Source organism: Aotus nancymaae, unplaced genomic scaffold, assembly GCF_030222135.1.
Source record: "Aotus nancymaae isolate 86718 unplaced genomic scaffold, 86718_ANA_hifiasm-v0.15.2.pri h1tg000044l, whole genome shotgun sequence".
Classification (NCBI taxonomy): Eukaryota; Metazoa; Chordata; class Mammalia; order Primates; family Aotidae; genus Aotus; species Aotus nancymaae.
The window spans coordinates 523,259-542,636 of record NW_026988458.1 but is presented as its reverse complement, the minus strand read 5'-3'; the positions used below and the strand labels follow the sequence as shown (position 1 = coordinate 542,636).

The 19,378-nt window shown below is 54.9% G+C and overlaps 1 protein-coding gene across 1 annotated transcript in view; it reads right to left on the bottom strand.

Annotated features, from left to right (window-relative positions):
- Positions 1-12,617, bottom strand: part of GAS6 (growth arrest specific 6) — a 47,686-nt gene extending 35,069 nt beyond the window's left edge. Inside the window, exons 1-2 of the mRNA XM_064361820.1 lie at positions 12,530-12,617; positions 12,279-12,445 (exon numbers count right to left, since the gene is read on the bottom strand). Coding sequence (XP_064217890.1) covers positions 12,279-12,445; positions 12,530-12,617 — 255 coding nt within the window. The remainder of the gene's footprint in view (positions 1-12,278; positions 12,446-12,529) is intronic.
- Between the last annotated feature and the right edge of the window lie 6,761 nt (positions 12,618-19,378).

Below are 19,378 nucleotides of genomic sequence, written 5' to 3'. Positions count from 1 at the left end.
ACCGACCCTTCCAGGTGAGAAGCATGGCACCCACTGCACAGAGGATGCAGCCATTAGGTCTCTGGGAGGCTTGTGGGCTTTGCCATTCCTGGCAGGGGCGACTCAAAGGGTGGCAGCATCCTGGTCAGCGCAGGGCCCCGTCCTGGACGAAGTAGGGCAGGTGCTCGGCCCGCGTTCCCGAGGCTTTGGGGCAACCGTGAGTAGCCCAGGACAGCTGTGAATGTGGCCCAACACAAATCCGTAAACTTCCTTAAAACATGAGGCTTATGCATGGTCCCTCTTTTTCGCTCATCAGCTACTGTTAGTGGTAACTTTATGTGTGGCCCAAGACAGTTCTTCTTCAAATGTGTCCCACGGAAGCCAAAAGATTGGACACCCCTGCGCTAGGGGGTTACGGGGCTGGTCGCGGCTGGGAGCCCCATCTGCAGAAGGTCCCAGTGTGAACAGTGGAGCAGGGCCTCCTCTGATGCCTCCCTGACTGTGCCTGTCACCCTTCGGTTTCATTAAGCATGGAGGAAACAGAGTCTGAAGCAGCCTGGACGGAGCTGAGCCTGAGGACAAGAGCTTGGTCCAGCTGGGGTCTAACGGGAGGCCTCAAATTTGTTCTGAAACTACAGTAAATGTCTGATGAGCAGACGCCACCTCCAGACCCTGGCATCCGCCTCTGCTGCCTTTGCTCTGCTCAGGAGAGCAGTGGGTGCTGGCAGAAGCCATGGGAATTAGTGCATCGTCACCGGAAGACCCAAGCCCAGCAACGCCCCTGCCCCGCCAACCACCAGACCCGGGTCTCCCCCACTCAAAGCCAACCATAGGGCAAAGGTCAGGCACAGCAGAGAGCTACATACCGCCCCCAGGATGGGTCCGTCTCGGGCACCAGGCTGTAGCCTGGTCTGTAGCTGGGCTGCCCACGCGGCTACCCCCACCAGCCCCATAATGACCTTTGACCTGGGGGCAAGCTTCCTCCCCCAGAGCTGTGGTTCAGAACAAGGTGGGGTGACCTCCCCACACCACCGTGGGAATCAGGCAGGACGCAGCCTGTGAACAGGCCCTCCAAGGGGCTGGGGGTTCTTCCCTGGGCCTGCTCTGGGGCCACTGCCTACCTGCCTGAAGCTTGGTGAGGGTTTCCAGTGGGCCCATTCACTTTCCAAAAATGGCCAAAACCTACACGCGGTGACGGCACCCGACACGGCACGTTAACAAGACAGGAAGCGGTTCCGGCCCGAAGCACACTAGGCTGGCAGCACCTCAGGCAGTCTAACATCAGGCGGGAAGGTTCCAGAACACTTCCCAACACCTTCACCTCCGAATCCACTGTAACTCCGTGGGGCCCAGCAAGGCCTCTGCCCGGGGGGGTTAAGGGCACGGCCCCTCCTGACGCCCACTCATCCTTGGGCCCTGCAGAGCTGCAGTGAGGAGCGGGGGTCTGCCAACGTGGAGAGCCCTCTGCAAACAGCCAACGTCAGTCCTGCATCAATCTTTTTGTGAGTTTCATCTGCGTTCACACAGCAAACGGGTTATTTTTCAGTGTGCTTAGAATGTATTACTCTTAGCAAACAGCATCCATAAATTTCGTTTCCAGAAATCTCCATCTCACTGGACAAGTGGGCTGAGTCTGCTGAGTGCAGGGACTTTTGCTTATCAACGCCATAATTTTCTCTGATGTTTTCCACGGGAAACAGTCAGGAGAATTCACTAACTCTTTGACCATAAGGTTGTCTTCCAAGAACTTGACTTCTAAAAGAAAACTCGGAGTAACACCCGTGGGAGCTGCCCTTGGGGAGTCTTCCTTCCTCGGCCTCGCAGAGCCTCTGAAGAGCCGCCGTCTCACAGACCCTCGGCCTGGCTGCCCGGCTCTGCTCATGTTCTTTTAGCTTGAGACATGCAAAATCCTTTCCCTCCTTTCGAATTCATTTCCTGTGTCTTCACACCCTCAGCAGTGTGCTCCAGCCCTGAGCAGAGCGGCGGCACCCAAGATCCCAGCCCAGAGGACCCCGGGCCGACCTGGAGGGAGACGGCCCGGGGCGGTGCAGTCAGTGTACCCGGCACGGCCATCCACACCCAGGGTCAGCAGCGACAGGCACCTCTGCCCTCCTCAAAGCTCATGCCCAGTGCGCCCTCCCCTGCTGGGAGCTCCTGCTGGGAGTTCATCCTGGGTGTGACCAGCAGGGCAGACATGGGTGCTAGGAACAGCCTCTGTAGCCGACTGCACAGCTGTGAGCACCCCTCCATGCCCCACAGTGCCAAGGTGGTGCCTGAACTGGTGGGTAACCAAGCTCTTCTCACGGAAGCCACGAGACCCACATCAGTGTCTCCCACGGGCTTCGTGGCAAATGGGACAGAGGAGCTCGTGTGGCTTCCGGCAGCTGCACAGCAGTGATGCCAAGACTCACTGCCCATCTCTGCCCGCAGCACACAGCACACTCCCGACAGCCCCCAGCACGGTGCCCAGCGTCCAGTGTGCGAGTGTGGACGCAGTGAAGGAAAAGAGCCACAGCCGCCCGCCCCGGCCCTGGGCCAGTGCAGGCTCTCGGCGAGGAAGGCCCGCCGGCTCAGGCCAAGCCCCGCCGAGCCCCGTCTCTCCTAACTGCAGAGTAGTGACTGTTTTGTGCCATTTGGCAGCATCCTCGGGGACCCAGAGAGAAGCCAGTCAGGAAGACGAAAAATGCAGCTGTCGGATGGGAGGGATGCCGGCCACTTAAATGCTATGAGAAGAGAGGCCCAGGACACACCACAGTCGGCACGGGGTGGGGAGAAGGGGACCGGGCAGCATTGGCTAACGAGGACAGTCTGCAGAGTGGGGGGAGGAAGGAGGGCGCTCCGTGCCCACCACGGACGAGAGGACAGTCTGCAGAGTCGGGGGGAGGAAGGAAGGAGGGCGCTCCGTGCCCACCATGGACGAGAGGACAGTCTGCAGAGTCGGGGGGAGGAAGGAAGGAGGGCGCTCCATGCCCACCATGGACGAGAGGACAGTCTGCAGAGTCGGGGGGAGGAGGAAGGAGGGCGCTCCGTGCCCACCATGGACGAGAGGACAGTCTGCGGGGTGGGGGAGGAGGAAGGAGGGCACTCCGTGCCCACCACGGACGAGAGGACAGTCTGCAGAGTCGGGGGGGGAAGGAAGGAGGGCGCTCCATGCCCACCATGGACGAGAGGACAGTCTGCAGAGTCGGGGGGAGGAGGAAGGAGGGCGCTCCGTGCCCACCATGGACGAGAGGACAGTCTGCGGGGGTGGGGGGAGGAGGAAGGAGGGCACTCCGTGCCCACCACGGACGAGAGGACAGTCTGCAGAGTCCGGGGCGGGGAAGGAAGGAGGGCGCTCCATGCCCACCACGGACGAGAGGACAGTCTGCAGAGTCGGGGGCGGGGGAGGAAGGAGGGCGCTCCGTGCCCACCATGGACGAGAGGACAGTCTGCAGAGTCGGGGGGAGGAGGAAGGAGGGCGCTCCGTGCCCACCACGGCCCTGGTGGTGGCACTGTCCTGGGAGCAGCCTTGTGCCCGCAGCGGCTGCTGTGAGGAGGAAGTGGGACGTCTCACTGCAACTGCTTTGGGAGAAACAAGATGGTGTATTTTTGTATATTCTGATCAGATAAAATGGCAAAATAAAAAGTCGTGAGCACAGGGCCAGTGATTCCACAGTGTGAACACGAAGGGCTTGATGCCCGCCTCTGGCGAGGGCGTCTCCTGCACACAGTGCCCACACTTCAGGTCGCACACACATGCCCTGGACCCAAGTTCGCCTGGAGAGGTGCTGACAGCTCCAAGAAAATGTCCCAACCTTGGAGCCTCGGGCCTGGGCTTCCATCTGAGTCTTCCCCACAAAAAGCGAACTGGGGCCAGTCCCTCAATAAAGTCCTGGCCTCCATTCACCGAAGCACAGAATGAGAGGGTGCCTGAGTCTTGCCAGCCACAACATTCCATAACCCCAGGACAGACGCTATTGCAAAATCCGTGTTTGTTCCCGTCTTGGGAAAGCGAGGTTTATTCAGCCTCTCGGGATCTGAGGGGAGCTCCTGGCTCACCCCAGGGCCCTGACGAGCTGCTCCGTGGGACGCTGAGCGGCTCAGTTCCCTTGAAAGGGCAGCTGTACCATTGAGCGTGACTCAACCCCAAGATCCAACCCACAGCGTCCCAGACAGGACGCCGGCGTGCCGCTGCCACTTCTGCGGGGGAGCCACGCCCCAGCGTCTCCCACGGGGCTCCCGGCCTGCGCTCTGCCCCGCTGGTGTAAGGACAGTAAAGGCAGGCGGTGCCCTGACTGCGACCACCACCAACAGTGGCCAGGCGCACACGCGAACACAAGCCACGCACGTCCCGGCAGCTGCCTGTGGGACAGGCTTCTCCTCCGGCTTTATCCAAGCCCCCGGCGAGCACAGGAGTTAATGACTGACAGTGTGGGCCCTCCAGCTCGAATGCCCGGGACACGCTGCAGCCCTCACAGGCTTCTCAGCCCCACGGGGCCTCAGTGTCCACATCTGTAAAATGGCACAGTGGCGGCTGCTACAGTGTCGTGCGGATGTAAAACCTCACACGTGGAGACGCCGAGAACAGTGCTCTCAGGAGGACTCAGGACGACGCATCTTTCAGACCAACAGACGAGCTTAGCGACGGTTCTGAGAACCGAGTGGCCGTGTTCTTCACGGGAGTTTCAGCACCTGCTGCCGCTATTCAGTTGTCAAGGTTGAAATAAACAGAAAGCTGGCCTGCCTGTAAACACTGCCACGTATCCCCACAAGTGTGGAAAGGAGGCGAAGTGTCTTCCAGGTGTGGGGGAGAGGGTCCAGCCACACCCAACGCCCACCGCGCCTCCCTGAGAGCTCCCACGTTCGCGCTGCCCTCATCTGCTTGGGCAGGAAGGCCTAACTCCCTACCGCAGCCCTCTGCTTCTGTAGGGATGGTCGGCTTAGCAATGCTGAAAAGAAACAAGGCTGACTCAGAGCGTGGCCTTACTGTACTGCGACAGTCCCGGAGGGGAGCCTGGCCCAGCCTGGCCAAACGCTTGACCAAACGCTTGACCTCTGTATGCTGAGAATCCGCCCCTGCAGCCACCCGCCCAGGCCATGTGTTTTCCATGGAGCCCCAAGTTCCGAGGGGAGGTCATCACAAAACTGGGTTTGACAGGTGTGGGGACAGATGTGGAAAAAACGTATTTTCTTGTCATGGGCACTAACACTGGAAGGAAGCAAATGTCACCTAGAATTTGAAAGCAAAGCCTGAGAAAATCAGTAGAGGCCCAGCACACGTCACTGTTTCTTCTGAATGTTACACTTCTGATCAACCCAGTTAGAGCAGACGGTGCCTCTGTCAGAGTGAAATGCAAAGCTGATGTTGTTCTCAATTTCTTCCACTTCCAGCTCCCATTTAAAAATTATTTTAAAACTTTAGAAATGAACCTTTCACTTGGACAGGTCACAATTTACGAGGCATACACACCAGGTCTGCAATGAAATCACTGGAATGTAAAAACTGGCAGAGGCCACAGCATTTCCAACATCCACCACGAAACCCTTCAACAATGAGCTTTCATTGCAGAAACGCTCTCGATTTTAACCTTAGAAAAACAGGGGAAAGGAAGCATGAGGAACCCTGGATGCCCGTCAATGGCTCTGGGGCAAAACCATAGCCTGGGAAGCGCTCGGCATGCCCCAGCTAGCAAGCTTAATGCCCCTTTACTCAGAATCTCCAGGAAGAAGCCATAAGCAATCGCTTCCTAAAAGGGCGTTTTGTTCCTAAATAACAAAGGGAGACGTTCAGCGTTTCTCAAAACGTCTTTAATTAGAGTTTTCCACAGATATGAAGCTCTCCAGCTCGGGTGAGGCTGTCGTGTGCAGGGCCTGGCACTCAGCTGCCTCTGAGAAAGCCCTGGGGGAGCCTGGCACCAAGTGTCTGCAGGCGCCAGGGAGGAAACAAGCCTCTGCACATGTGCGGGCACAGGAAAGGGCCGCAGAGCCAGCGCGGAACACGGCCCTCCCAGGCCAGACGCTGCTCCACCAGCCCACTGCAGGCCTCAGGATGGACCCAGGAGGAAAGGCCTTGGTTGCAGGGCTCTGGCCCCTCAGGCAGGGGGTTCTGGGATTGGAGAGACGCTGCGGGTTGGGGGAAGCTGGGGTCACAGAGCCCCGGGACCCTGTCTCACTTTTTAGTGATCCCTATGCAGCTGTCGGGGCTCTTCTGACCCCAAAGTTGTAGAAAAAGAAACCTGTGTGACAGGGTGTAGGCATGTCTGTGTGTGTCTGTGCATGCACGTGTCTGCGTGTCTGTGCATGCACATGTGTCTGTGTGTGTGTCTGTGCATGCATGTGTGTCTGGGTGTGTCTGTGCATGCATGTGTCTGGGTGTCTGTGCATGCACGTGTGTCTGTGTGTGTCTGTGCATGCACGTGTCTGGGTGTCTGTGTGTGTCTGTGCATGCATGTGTGTCTGGGTGTGTCTGTGCATGCATGTGTCTGGGTGTCTGTGCATGCACGTGTGTCTGTGTGTGTCTGTGCATGCATGTGTGTCTGGGTGTGTCTGTGCATGCATGTGTCTGGGTGTCTGTGCATGCACGTGTGTCTGTGTGTGTCTGTGCATGCATGTGTGTCTGGGTGTGTCTGCATGTCCATGTGTCTGGGTGTGTATGCACATGTCTGTGCATGCACGTATCTGTGTGTCTGCATGCACGTGTGTCTGGGTGTGTCTGTGCATGTACATGTGTCTGATTGTCTCTGTGCATGCACATGTCTGTGTGTGTGCATGCATGTGTCTTGGTGTGTCTGTGTGTCTGCATGCATGTGTGTCTGGGTGTGTCTGTGCATGTACATGTGTCTGGGTGTCTGTGTGTGTGCATGCACGTGTCTGTGTGTGTGCATGTACGTGTCTGGGTGTGTCTGCATGTACATGTGTCTGGATGTCTGTGTGCATGCACGTGTCTGTGCACGTGTGTCTGCATGCATGTGTGTCTGGGTGTGTCTGCATGCACGTGTTCTGGGTGTGTCTGTGTGCATGTACATGTGTCTGGGTGTGTGTGTGTGCATGCATGTGTCTGGGTGTCTGTGCATGCACATGTGTCTGTGTGTGTCTGTGCATGCACGTGTGTCTGGGTGTGTCTGCATGCACGTGTGTCTGGGTGTGTCTGCATGCATGTGTGTCTGTGTCTGTGCATGCACGTGTCTGGGTGTCTGTGTGCATGCACGTGTGTCTGTGTGTGTCTGTGCATGCATGTGTCTGGGTGTCTGTGTGCATGCACGTGTGTCTGGGTGTGTCTGTGCATGTACATGTGTCTGGGTATGTATGCACATGTGTCTGTGCATGCACGTGTCTGGGCGTCTGTCTGTGCATGCACATGTGTCTGTGTGTCTGTGCATGCATGTGTGTCTGTGTGTGTCTGTGCATGCATGTGTCTGAGTGTCTGTGCATGCACGTGTCTGTGTGTCTGTGCATGCACGTGTCTGGGTGTGTCTGTGCATGTACATGTGTCTGGGTGTCTGTGTGCATGCTCGTGTCTGTGTGTGCATGCATGTGTCTGGGTGTGTCTGTGTCTGCATGTACGTGTCTGGGTGTGTCTGTGCATGTACATGTGTCTGGATGTCTGTGTGCATGCATGTGTCTGTGCACGTGTGTCTGCATGCATGTGTGTCTGGGTGTGTCTGCATGCACGTGTGTCTGGGTGTGTCTGTGTCTGTGCTTGTACATGTGTCTGGGTGTCTGTGTGCATGCACATGTGTCTGTGTGTGTCTGTGCATGCACGTGTGTCTGGGTGTGTCTGTATGTGTCTGTGTGTCTGTGTGTGTGCATGCACGTGTCTGTGTGCATGCATGTGTCTGGGTGTATCTGTGTCTGCATGTACGTGTCTGGGTGTGTCTGTGCATGTACATGTGTCTGGATGTCTGTGTGCATGCACGTGTGTCTGCATGCACGTGTGTCTGCATGCACGTGTGTCTGGGTGTGTATCTGTGCATGTACATGTGTCTGGGTGTGTCTGCATGCACGTTTCTGAGTGTCTGTGTGCATGCACATGTCTGTGTGTGTGTCTGTGCATGCATGTGTGTCTGTGTGTGTGTCTGTGCATGCATGTGTGTCTGGGTGTGTCTGCATGCACGTGTGTCTGGGTGTGTCTGCATGCACGTGTCTGGGTGTCTGTGTCTGTGCATGCACGTGTGTCTGGGTGTGTCTGGGTATCTGCATGCACATGTGTCTGGGTGTGTCTGTGCATGTACATGTGTCTGGGTGTCTGTGTCTGCATGCATGTGTCTGGGTGTTGTCTGTGTGTCTGCATGCACGTGTGTCTGGGTGTGTCTGTGCATGTACAGGTGTCTGGGTGTCTGCATGCACGTGTCTGGGTGTGTCTGTCTGTGCATGCACGTGTATCTGCATGCACATGTCTGGGTGTGTCTGTGTGCATGCACGTGTGTCTGGGTGTGTCTGTGTCTGCGTGCACGTGTGTCTGGGTATGTCTGTGTGCATGCACGTATGTCTGGGTGTGTCTGGGTGTGCATGTGGCTGGGCATCCGTGTGTGTGTACATGTCATATTGTGCACATATGTGCATGACTGTCACTTTGTGTGCCTGTGTGTAAATGTATCTGTGAATGTGCATGTGTGTACGTCTGTTAGTGTCTGCCTGTGCATGTGTGCATGTCTGTCAGTGTGTATGCCTGTGTACATGTATCTATGTGAATGTGTCTGTGTGTGTGTACATGTCTTTTAGTACGTGTGTGCCTGTGCATGTGTGTGCATGTGTATGTGTCTATGGGAATGCATGTACATGTGTGCATGTGTCTGTGTGAGTGTGCCTGTGCACACCTGTGCCAGTACCTATCTGTGCAGGTGTCTGTGTATGCATGTGCACATGTGTCTGTGTGTGGGAGTGTGCTGCAGCCTCTGTCAAGGCAGGGCAGGGGAGGTCTCAGCCTGCCCATCATCTTCCCCACCGGGCACCCCCACATTGCACAGCCCTCCCCTCCTACTGGGACCTTATCACCCCAACATCTGGGGCTGCATCCCAGCCAAGTGGCTGTTCTCAAGTGGGGACTCAGAGGGGTTTGCATTTCCATACAGGGTACCCCTTCCCCAGCTCTTCCTGAGGAATCCACAGGTCAGGGAAAACGTGCTTGGAGGACACATGCAGTTTAGGACCAGCCAGCAAGTTTCAAAATGGATGCACCGACATCCCATGCAGAGAATTCCTCACCCCCAGCAGTGGGAGAAGAGAGAGACTGGGACAGAGAGAGAAACACAGGAGACAGAGAAAGAGATGGGGCGAAGGGCAACCTGGCCTTGGAGCACAGGCGTGGCCACATGTGGTGCGGGTGCAGCTGCACTGCTAACCCAGGCCGACCCTCAGGGAAGGCGCCAGGACTTGGTGGATCTCACACTTTGTATTTCAAATGAAGCCGGGTGATGAGATCAAGAACCACAGCCTGCATGATTTTCCTGCACACAAGCCAGGGATCAAAGTGCACAAACAGACTCCCAGGCAGGCAGTGGAGGACCAGGACGGTAGGGCTGGGCTGGGCTAACTCTCTAGTGTCCGGTCCTTTCTGGAATCATGGGTGATTCCGGAGATCTTAGCAGGTGCTGGAACCCGATGGCCTCAAAGGATTTAGCAAAAAGGCGATGGGCCTGGGGAGCTTTAGCAGAGACAATTGTCCTCTCTGAATTAGAAACTCAGAGACTCCAGGCTAGGAACCCAGCAGGGAGAGGCAAGGCCAGGGAGAAAGAATAACAATATGGAAAGGAAAACAAGATAAGGAGGAGGACTGGGCGGTGGAGAGCAGGGAGGCCTGCGGGGGCGGCCCAGCCTGGAGGAATGTGGGGGGAGGAGCACAGCTTCAGCACGGAGGGTTGGGGAGGCGAGAGGGGCGTCCCTTCCAGCAGAGCAGGGCTTTAAACCACAGGTGTGTGGTGAGGGCCGCAGCCTGGGAGAGGTGCTGTGCTTGGTACCTGCCTGCTGGAAGCCAGGGGTCTGCAGAGCGGATGCTTCCCTCACAACCAGGAAGAAGCCCCAACGGGGGTCAGTGGGACACACTGCAGGCAGGTGAGCACACAGGTGAGCCTGGAGTCTAGGAAGGGTGCTTGCTGTGCTTGGTACCTGCCTGCTGGAAGCCAGGGGTCTGCAGAGCGGGTGCTTCCCTCACAACCAGGAAGAAGCCCCAGCGGGGGTCAGTGGGATGTGCTGCAGGCAGGTGAGCAGGTACGCACACAGGTGAGCTTGGAGCCTGGGGAGCTGGCTCCAGCTGTTCCTTCCCTCCCTCGTAGGAGGCTGCCCCAGGGGAGGTGGCCAGGGCTGGGTAGGTGTGTGTTAACTAACGGGGGCTAGGCACTTCCACATCCTAAATTGGCAGGGGGCTGGGGACAGGTGAGATCAGTCCCCCAAGGTGGGCCCTGGCCTAGCTCGGACCACCTTCCCTGCAACCACCTGTGGAGGACCACACATCAGGACCCTGAGCCTGGGGAGGCCAGGGACCCCAGGCCGCTCTGACGGTCACATGGCCAGGTCCTGGTCACCTCTTCAGCTCAGGCCACAGCCCTTGTCCTCAATCAGCCTCACTGCACAAAATGTAAAGTGAGTGACATTGCAAAGACAAGGCGAGCTTGGCCTAGCATTCCTCGGGGGTGACTTTCACGCCTTAGCAGGGAGTTCTGCTTGGACGTCCCCTGGGGCCTGGGGTCTCCCGAGGGTGTGGCAGAGGATGCAATAGGAACTAGGATCCCGGGAGCGGCGGGCCTGCTGTGCTGGAGCCGGCTGGGACTTAGCCAGCTGCTGGACCCTGCCGCAAGCATGCTCTCAGCAGCATCCACCTGCCTGCAGTCACTGGAAACAGACAGACACAAGCCAACAGCCAGATCCAGAAACCAGAGGGAACGCTGCCCCCAGAGAGGCAAGGGCTTGGCCAGCACTGACCTCCAGGGAGGCTGGCAGAGGGAAAGCAGGTGGTTATCATTTGGCGTGGGGGCGGGGAAGGAGGGCAGAACTCTGGGAACCGAGATGATGCTGCTGCCGTGAAAAGGAGCCGGCAGAGGCCGCTGGGGCCAGGCTGTGAGAAGACGGGGGGAGGGCCACTCAGCCACACGCAGGAGGGTGAGAGGGACGAACACATCCCAGCATGTAAATAAACTTATTAAATTGAAATCGGAAAACCAGGTCGGGGACGGACGGCAGGTAGAGCAGCACAGTACGCCCCGCCAGCTTCGGTCCCATGGACACGGGCCCTGCGTTGCTGGAGGGGGGCTGCATGCGGGGGGACCGTGGGGTGGGGGTGACCCTGCTGGTCTCAGCTCCCATCACCAGCACGCCCCATGCCACAGTCCCGGCGCGCGCAGAGTGTTCCAGGCGAGGATGAGCTGAAGGGCACTGCAGCAGCTGCAGGACCCACCCCACAGCCAGGCGGTGACTCCGGGCGATAAAAGAACAAGGCCCACGGCGGGGACAGGAGACGCTCGGCCAGTGGCACAGGACAGGATTCATCATTAAAGAAACGGGAAAACAGGCCGGAGAGCGACCGGCCAGGCTGCGCCGAAGGAAGGCAGGGGCCCGTGGGGCAGGGCATGCGGAGGGCAGCCGGGGGGCAGCGCCGGGCGCGTCATCTCTGCAGGGATGAGCGATGCCCACGGCCTCAGAGCTTTTCAGAAAGGCAGATCAAGTCAACCACTAGACATGCAAGTGGAAACCGGCCTCCGTGGGTCTCCAGACCGCGCTGTCAGCTCCGGGGACATTTATTCCACCCAGGAGCAGACTTTAAAAGGACCATTCTAGCAGAACGGGAAACTTCGCTGTGAAATCACCCTGACTTCAGGGCGGGAGGGACGTCAGTGGGAATCCAGCAGCTCCCCGAGCCCGCAGGACCGAGCGGCCAGGCCGTCCTCACAGAGGCTCCCGCGGGAGGCCCCGGGCGCCCCGCCTCCCCCAAGGACCTTCCTGACCGAGGGGCGCGGGGCGGCCCCGCGGGCTCCGGAACGCACCCGCCGCTTCCCGGGGAGCACCTGGCAGCGAGGGGCCGCCCTGCCTCCCCTCCCGCGTGCGGCCCCGCTCGATTCCTGGAATCGTATTTTTGGACCTGCAGCTGCGACAGTTCCCGCCCTCAGCCCTTTCGATTCCTCTTTCGGGAGGGGTCGCTCTGCTCCCCTCTCCGGGGGGACCGAGGCCCCTCAGCTCCCGCGCGGCCGACGGGGGGCGTCTGACCGCGAGCGTCCCCCGGCCCCGCCTCCTCCCGACCCGCCCGGGGAGGCTGGGGGCGGCGGCGCGGCCCCCGGGGGAGTCGGAGGCGCGCGGGGGGCCCGGCCCGCCGCGTCCCGCCCGCCGCTCACCGTCTCGGGGTCGTTCTCGAACACCTCCCGCGCCTCCTCGCGGCTGCACAGCTCCTCCACGCACTCGCGCTCCAGGTGGCCCTGCTTGGCCTCCTCGAAGACCTGGTAGGCGCGGCGCTGCCTGGGCCGCAGGAACTGCGTGGCCTCGCGCGCCGGCAACAGCGCCGCTGCCGGGGAGAGACGGGGCCGCGTCAAGCCGCGCCCGGAGCCGCCGCCGCTCCCGGGACGGGGCCTCGGGCCGCGGGACTCACCGGGCGCGCACTCCGGGGCCAGCAGCAGCAGCAGCAGCAGCAGCGCGGCGCGCGGGGCGGCGGGCCCGGGCGGGGGCGAGGGGGCCATGGCGGGCCGGGGACGCGCGGTCAGAGCGCCCGGGGGGCCGAGGCGAGGCGCGGGCGCCGCGGGGCGGAGGCTCCGGTCATCCCGTCCTGGCGGCCCTGAAGGTCACATCGCGGCGGCGGCGGCGGCGGCGGCACCTCGGGCGCTCGGTCTGGGCGGGCTCGGGCGGCGGCGCGCGGGGAGGCGGCGGGGGCGGGCCCAGCGCGCGGGCGGGGCGCGGGCTCCCGGGAGGCTCCGGGCGGAGCGGGGCTGGCGGGGCGCGGGCGTCTCCCCTGGCGGGGGCGCAGGAGGCGGCGACCCGGCTCCACCCGGGCAGGTACGTTTGGCCGCGTCCCCGGCCCGCGCTCCCCCCGAACCTACTGCAGCCGCTTCGGAGCCGTCGTTCTCAGCCGCGGTTTGTCGAGACCGAAAACCTCCCAAAGACGAGACGCGCGGAGGTCAGACCCCATCCCAGGGGCCGGGAGTGAAACGCGGCGGTCTCCCTTCGTCTCCTGTTTTTCATAATGATGACACTCAGTCTGGAGGTCTCCCAGGAGGTGTTTAAGCTGAAAGCCGCGCTGTGCTTGTCTTCAGGGACCGAGGCTTTCTGGCTCTTGTCTTGGAATATTGCGCAAAGTCATAGGCAGAACAGGGGCAAACGCACAGAAGCGAGGCGCAGCGGGCCGCCCACGGGGTCGGGGAGGCGCTCAGCCCGGCTCGGGTGCTCCCCGCCGGAGAATCCCGCTCCGGAAGTCTCCACCCCGCAGCGTGCACCGGAGGGGCAGTGAGTCAGCACCCCACCCCGGAGGGATGGCCATTTTGCTCAGCACGCTCAAGGCTGATTCTCAGATCGCACTTTCTCTTTGCGTTCTGTGACTGGGAGAATGGAATGCGATTGCTGGTAGAAATCTTTGAGGTCATTGGTTTAAATTAATGATAGGTTAACTTAGGCAGATGAATGTCCATGGGAATGATCTTCAAAAAGAATTTAAAATGGATAGAGAACTCATCTGCACCCGCGTCTGAACCAGAAGCACCCGGCACGCCCGTGCCAGCTGGTTACCGTAGCCGGCGGAGTGAGGAGCGCACCTGGGCTTCTGCCCTGCAACCACCGTGGCTACGTCAAAGGAGTATTATTGCATCAACTTTCCTGCTTGTTCGTGGGGAGAAGCACTGGCTTCAGAAATCGGGTGGGGTGATACCTGCTTTAGTCAGAATTTACAGGGCTCCTTAATCACTTCCCTGGACAAATCATTCATTGAGCACCTACCGTGTACCCCGCAGCGTTCCAGGCACTTGCAGTCATTTCCTGAGGGTTACAGCTGCCCGTGGATGAACTTCAAAGTGTGTAAGCTCCTAAAAATTGTTCGTAATTATTTTCCGCACATTTTTGTCGTTTTGGGGAAGAGAGTTTAGGGAGTTCATGCAATTCTCAGAATTATTTGATCCCTCTAGGAATGAGCTTCTCCAGCCTCTGCCTGCTCCTCTGGGACAGTCTGCACCTGGGCGTGGGCGCCCTGCTTTGGGTCGTTAGGGGTCAGGAAGCCCTCAGTTGGTGGAGCAGTTCCCCGGCCTCCTTTTAGTCCGGACCCGTGCTCGTTCCTCATATTCTCAGCCTTTCCACTGAGATACTGCCCCAGTAATGGCAGCGCCTCCCATCATGCAGAGACTGGGTTTGATAAAATGCATTCACATACAACCGTTCATTGCGATTTCTAGAACTGGGGAGTACAGAAAGCAAACACGGGCCGCGATGGGGGATGACTCCAGGACCCCAGATCACTCCAAAATCCTTAACCTAGTTACCAGTGCAGGAAGTTCGCTCTAAGGCACACACGGAAAACAGATAAGAAACAATTTGGATGCGTTTCAAAGATGGAGCGAGTTGTGAGGCCCTGTGTTACACAACCTGAACTGGCAATGATGGCGTGGACGGCTCACCTCCACGGCGGGCAGGAGCTGGCGCCCGGGGCAGTGGATGCTTCACACAGATGGTCAACCAGTCTGGCCGTGAGGTGGAGAGCGGGCGGCTCCTCTTTTCAGGGGTACGCTAGGACGAAGGGCGGAAGTGGGACAGGAGTGGGTGTCTGTTCTGCGTTGCGACTTCTGTCATTATTGCCAGCGATAATTCCATGGCAGTCGGACCATCCCTTCATCTATACGTACAATAAATGTGACTTTGGCACCCGAAAGTTTGTCTTAAAAGATGCTGTGTTAGGTACAGTCAATTGTATAGTCATATTTGGGTTTTCTTTGCTTGCGTTTCAGTTTTATTGAGATGAAGTGGAAATACAGGAAACTACACGCAGATTTTGGCATATCTGTGACGTGTGTACACCTGTGAAGCCATCACCACTATCAGGTTAGGGACTATATCCATCACCCAAAACAGTGTTCTCATGCCCTTTGGTAATTCCTCCTCCTAAATGTCCCCACTCTACCACACATCCCAGTCCCTAGGCAAAACCACTGACCAGATTTCTATCACTGTAGATTTATTTGCTTTTTCTAGACTTTCATATAAAAAATCATACTGTATGTATACTTTTCTGCCTTTTTTTCACTTGTCTATTTTCAGAATCATCTGTCTTGGAGGTATCAATAGTGTATTCCGGTTTATTGCTCGGTAGTATTCCACGGTACGGGTATAACACGATTCGTTTATCATTCACCTGTTGAGGGACATTTTACTTGTGTGTAAATTTTTACTATTACAAATAGAGCTGCTGTGGACGTTTGTGTGCACACGTGCTTCCATTTCCCGGGGAGATATCTAGGAGCAGCGTGTCCGGATCACATGGCAGGTATTTAACTTTTTAGACTGTTTTTCAAAGTGGTTGCACCATTTTACGTCTTCACCGTGAATGCGTGAGGGTTTCACTTTCTCCCCCTCCCCACCCATACCTTCTGTGGTCACTTTGAACGTCTCTAGTCACTCTCCTACGTATGTAGTGGTATTTAATTGTACTTGAAATCTGCGTTTTTCAAATAACTAGTGATGTTGAACATACTGTATTGTGCTTACTGCCATCCAGGTATCTCCTTTGGTGAAATGTCTGTTCTGATCTTATTTTTGTTCTTTTCACTTACTTGGTGATATGGTTTGGCTGTGTCCCCATGCAAATCCCATCTTCAGTTCCCACATGTCATGGGAGGGACCAGTGGGAAGTAATTGAATCATGGGGGCAAGCATTTCCTATGCTGTTCTCCTGATAGTCAGTCAGTCTCACAAGATCTGACGGTTTTAAAAAGAGGAATTCCCCTGCGCAAGCTCTCTTTGCCTTCTGCCATCCGTGTAAGACAGGAGTTGCCTTTGTGAGGCCTTCCCAGCCATGTGGAACTGTAAGTCCAATTAAACCTGTTTCTTTTGTGAATTGCCCAGTCTCAAGTGTGTCTTTATCAGCAGCATGAGAAAGGACTAACATACTTGGGATGCTTGGTTTTCCAATTGTTGAGCTGTTTGTTGAGTGTTAAGGGCTCTAGAACTATTCTAGAAGCAAGTCCATTATCCGATGTGTGGTTTGCAAATATTTATTTCTAGCCTGTGGCTTGTCTTTTCATTCTATTAAATGTGTCTTTAGCCAGGCATGGTAGTGGGTGCCTGTAATTTCAGCTACTTGAGAAGCTGAGGCAGAAAGATCTCTTGAGCCCAGGAGTTTAAGCCTGTCCTGGCCAATAAAGTGAGAACCTGTCTCCAAGAGAAAAGAAATAAAAGTGTCTTTCAATGATCAGAATTCTTAATTTTGAGGTGCAGCTTACTCTCTTTTGTTGAATGGGTTCTGCTTTCGGTGTCGCGTTTGCCTGACCCGTAGTCACAAAGATGTTATTACAGAAGGTCTGTAATTCGGTTCACCGTTATGACGGTGGTCCATTTTGAGTGAGTTTTTATAAATGTTGAGGAATGAATCAGAACGTGTGTATGTGTGTATGTGCTTAGGGAAATGCAGTCATCCCAGCACTATTTATTGAAAAGACTGTTCCTTCTCCACTGACTTGCCTTTGCACCTCTGTCCATAACAGTCGGTAATGTGTGTGTGAATCTATTTATAGACTCTCCGTTCTGTCCCATTTATTTGTCTCCCTTTAGAGTTAATACCACAGTGTCTTGATCACAGTAGATTCATGACAAGAATTGAAGTCAGGTCGCGTAAACAGGTAGTGTAAATTCTGAAACGTTCTTTCTCAAAGTGTGAAGTCGTTCGGTTATTCTGTTTTCTTGGCATCTACCTATGAACATTAGAATCAGCTGGTCATTCTCTACAAAAAGCCTGCTACATTTTAGCTGAGATTGCATTAAATCTATAGGTCAATTTTTAGAGAATGAACAGTTTAATAACAGTATTGAGACCTGATCTGTGAATGTGGTATATCTTTCATTAAGTCTTCTTAAATTCTCTCCAGTGTTTCATACTATTCAATGTGCAGGCCTGATATATGTGTTATCAGATCTGCTCCTAAATATTTCACTTTGTTTGTCCTATTGTAAATGGCATTATTTATTTATTTATGTTTTTGAGACAAGATCTCGCTCTGTCACTGAGGCTGGAGTGCAGTGAGACAATCTCAGCCCACTGCAATCTCTGCCTCCCAGGCTCAAGTGATCCTGCCATGTAGCTGGGACTACAGGCATGTGCCACCACGCCTGGGTAACTTTTTGTATTTTTTATAGAGGTGGGCCTTTGCCGTGTTATTCAGGCTGGTCTTGAACTCCTGGCCTCAAGCGATCCACCCCCTCGGCTTGGCAAACTGCGGGGATTACAAGCGTGAGCCGCTACATCTGGGTTTTGGCATTTTCATTTCAGTCTCTAATTTTAAACATTTGACTTTTGTGTATTTATCTTGTATCATGCAACTTTGCTTAATTCAATTATTCTGATTTTTCTGTAGATTCAATAGAATTTCCTCTTATGTAGATAGTCATACTATGTATAAATATAGACGCTTTTACTTCCTCCTTTCAAAGCTGGGTGCTGTTTAATTCTTTTCTTGTCTGATTGCACTGCCTAATGACCTCTCCAGCAATGTTGACTAGAAATGGAGAGTGTGTACCCTTGTGTTGTTCCTGATGCCATGTGAAAATAATCCAGTCTTTCACCATTAAATATAACAATGTTAGCTGTAGGCTTTTCATGATGTTCTTTATCAGGTTGAAGAAGTTCTCTTCTCTTTCTAGCTTCCTGTAAATTATGTTTTAAAAATTAAGAATGTGTGTTAAATATTAAAGTTTTCATCTGTATCTGTTCTATTGAGATGATCATATGGTTTTTCTTTTTTCATTCGTTAATCTGTAAATTACCTTGATTGATTTTTGAATGTTAAATCAACCTTTTTCCCTGAAATAACCCTAACCCCACTTGGTCATGATATGTCATACTTTTAAATTATTGAATTCAGTTTGTAAAACTGTGTTAAGAATGTTTGCATCGATATTTATCAGGGTACTGATCTGTTGTTTTTTTTCTTTGTCTGGTTTGATATCCAAGAAATGTTGGCCTAAGAATTGTTAAGCGTTTCCTCCTCTTTAATTTTGTGGAAGTGTTTGTGTAGAATTGGTCTTATTTGGCAAAAATCACAGTGATGCCATCAGGACCGATAGTTTTCTTTGTGAGAAGGTTTTTACCTATAAATTTTATTTTTTTTTTGAGACGGAGTTTCGCTTTTGTTACCCAGGCTGGAGTGCAATGGCGCAATCTCGGCTCACCGTAACCTCCGCCTCTTGGGTTCAGGCAATTCTCCTGCCTCAGCCTCCTGAGTAGCTGGGATTCCAGGCACGCACCACCGTGCCCAGCTAATTTTTTTTTTTTTTTTTTGTATTTTTAGTAGAGATGGGGTTTCACCATGTTGACCAGGATGGTCTCGATCTCTTGACCTTGTGATCCACCCGCTTCTGCCTCCCAAAGTGCTGGGATTACAGGCGTGAGCCACCGTATAAATTTTATTTCTTTAACATATATATTCTTTAAGGTTGGCGTGGTGGCTCACACCTGTAATCCCAGCACTTTGGGAGGCAGAGGCCGGAGTACACTTGAGGTCAGGAGTTCGAAACCAGCCTGGCCAACATGGTGAAAGCCCATCTCTACTAAAAATACAAAAGAATTAGCCAGGCATGGTGGCGGGCACCTGTAATCCCAGCTACCTGGGAGGCTGACGCAGGAGAATTGCTTGAACCTAGGAGTTGGAGGTTGCAGTGAACCAAGATTGCACCACTGCACTCCAGCCTGGGTGACAGAGTGAGTGAGACTCCATCTCTCTCTTCCTCTCTCTCTTTCTCTCTCTCTCTCTCTCTATATATGTGTGTGTGTGTGTGTGTACATATATATATACACACACATATAAAGAATATATATATACACACACTCTTTAATAGAGTGTCTATTTCTTTATTTGCTTTAGTAATTTGTTTTTTTCAGGAAGTTTTCTCATTTTATCTAAGTTGTTTACTGTGTTAACATAAAGCTGCTCATAATAGTCTCACAACACTATCTTTGTTGTTTTTGTTGTTTAAGATGGAGTCTCGCTCTGTGGCCCAGGCTGGAGTGCGGTGGCGCAATCTCGGCTCACTGCGATCTCCACCTCCCGGCTTCAAGGGATTCTCTCGCCTCAGCCTCCTGAGTAGCTGACTGAAGGTGTGCGCCACCATGGCTGGCTAATTTTTGTATTTTTAGTAGAGATGAGGTTTCACCATGTTAGCCAAGCTGGTCTCGAATTCCTGACCTAAGGTGGTTCACCTGCCTTAGCCTCCTGAAGTGCTGCGATTACAGGCGTGAGCCACTGCAGCTGACCCC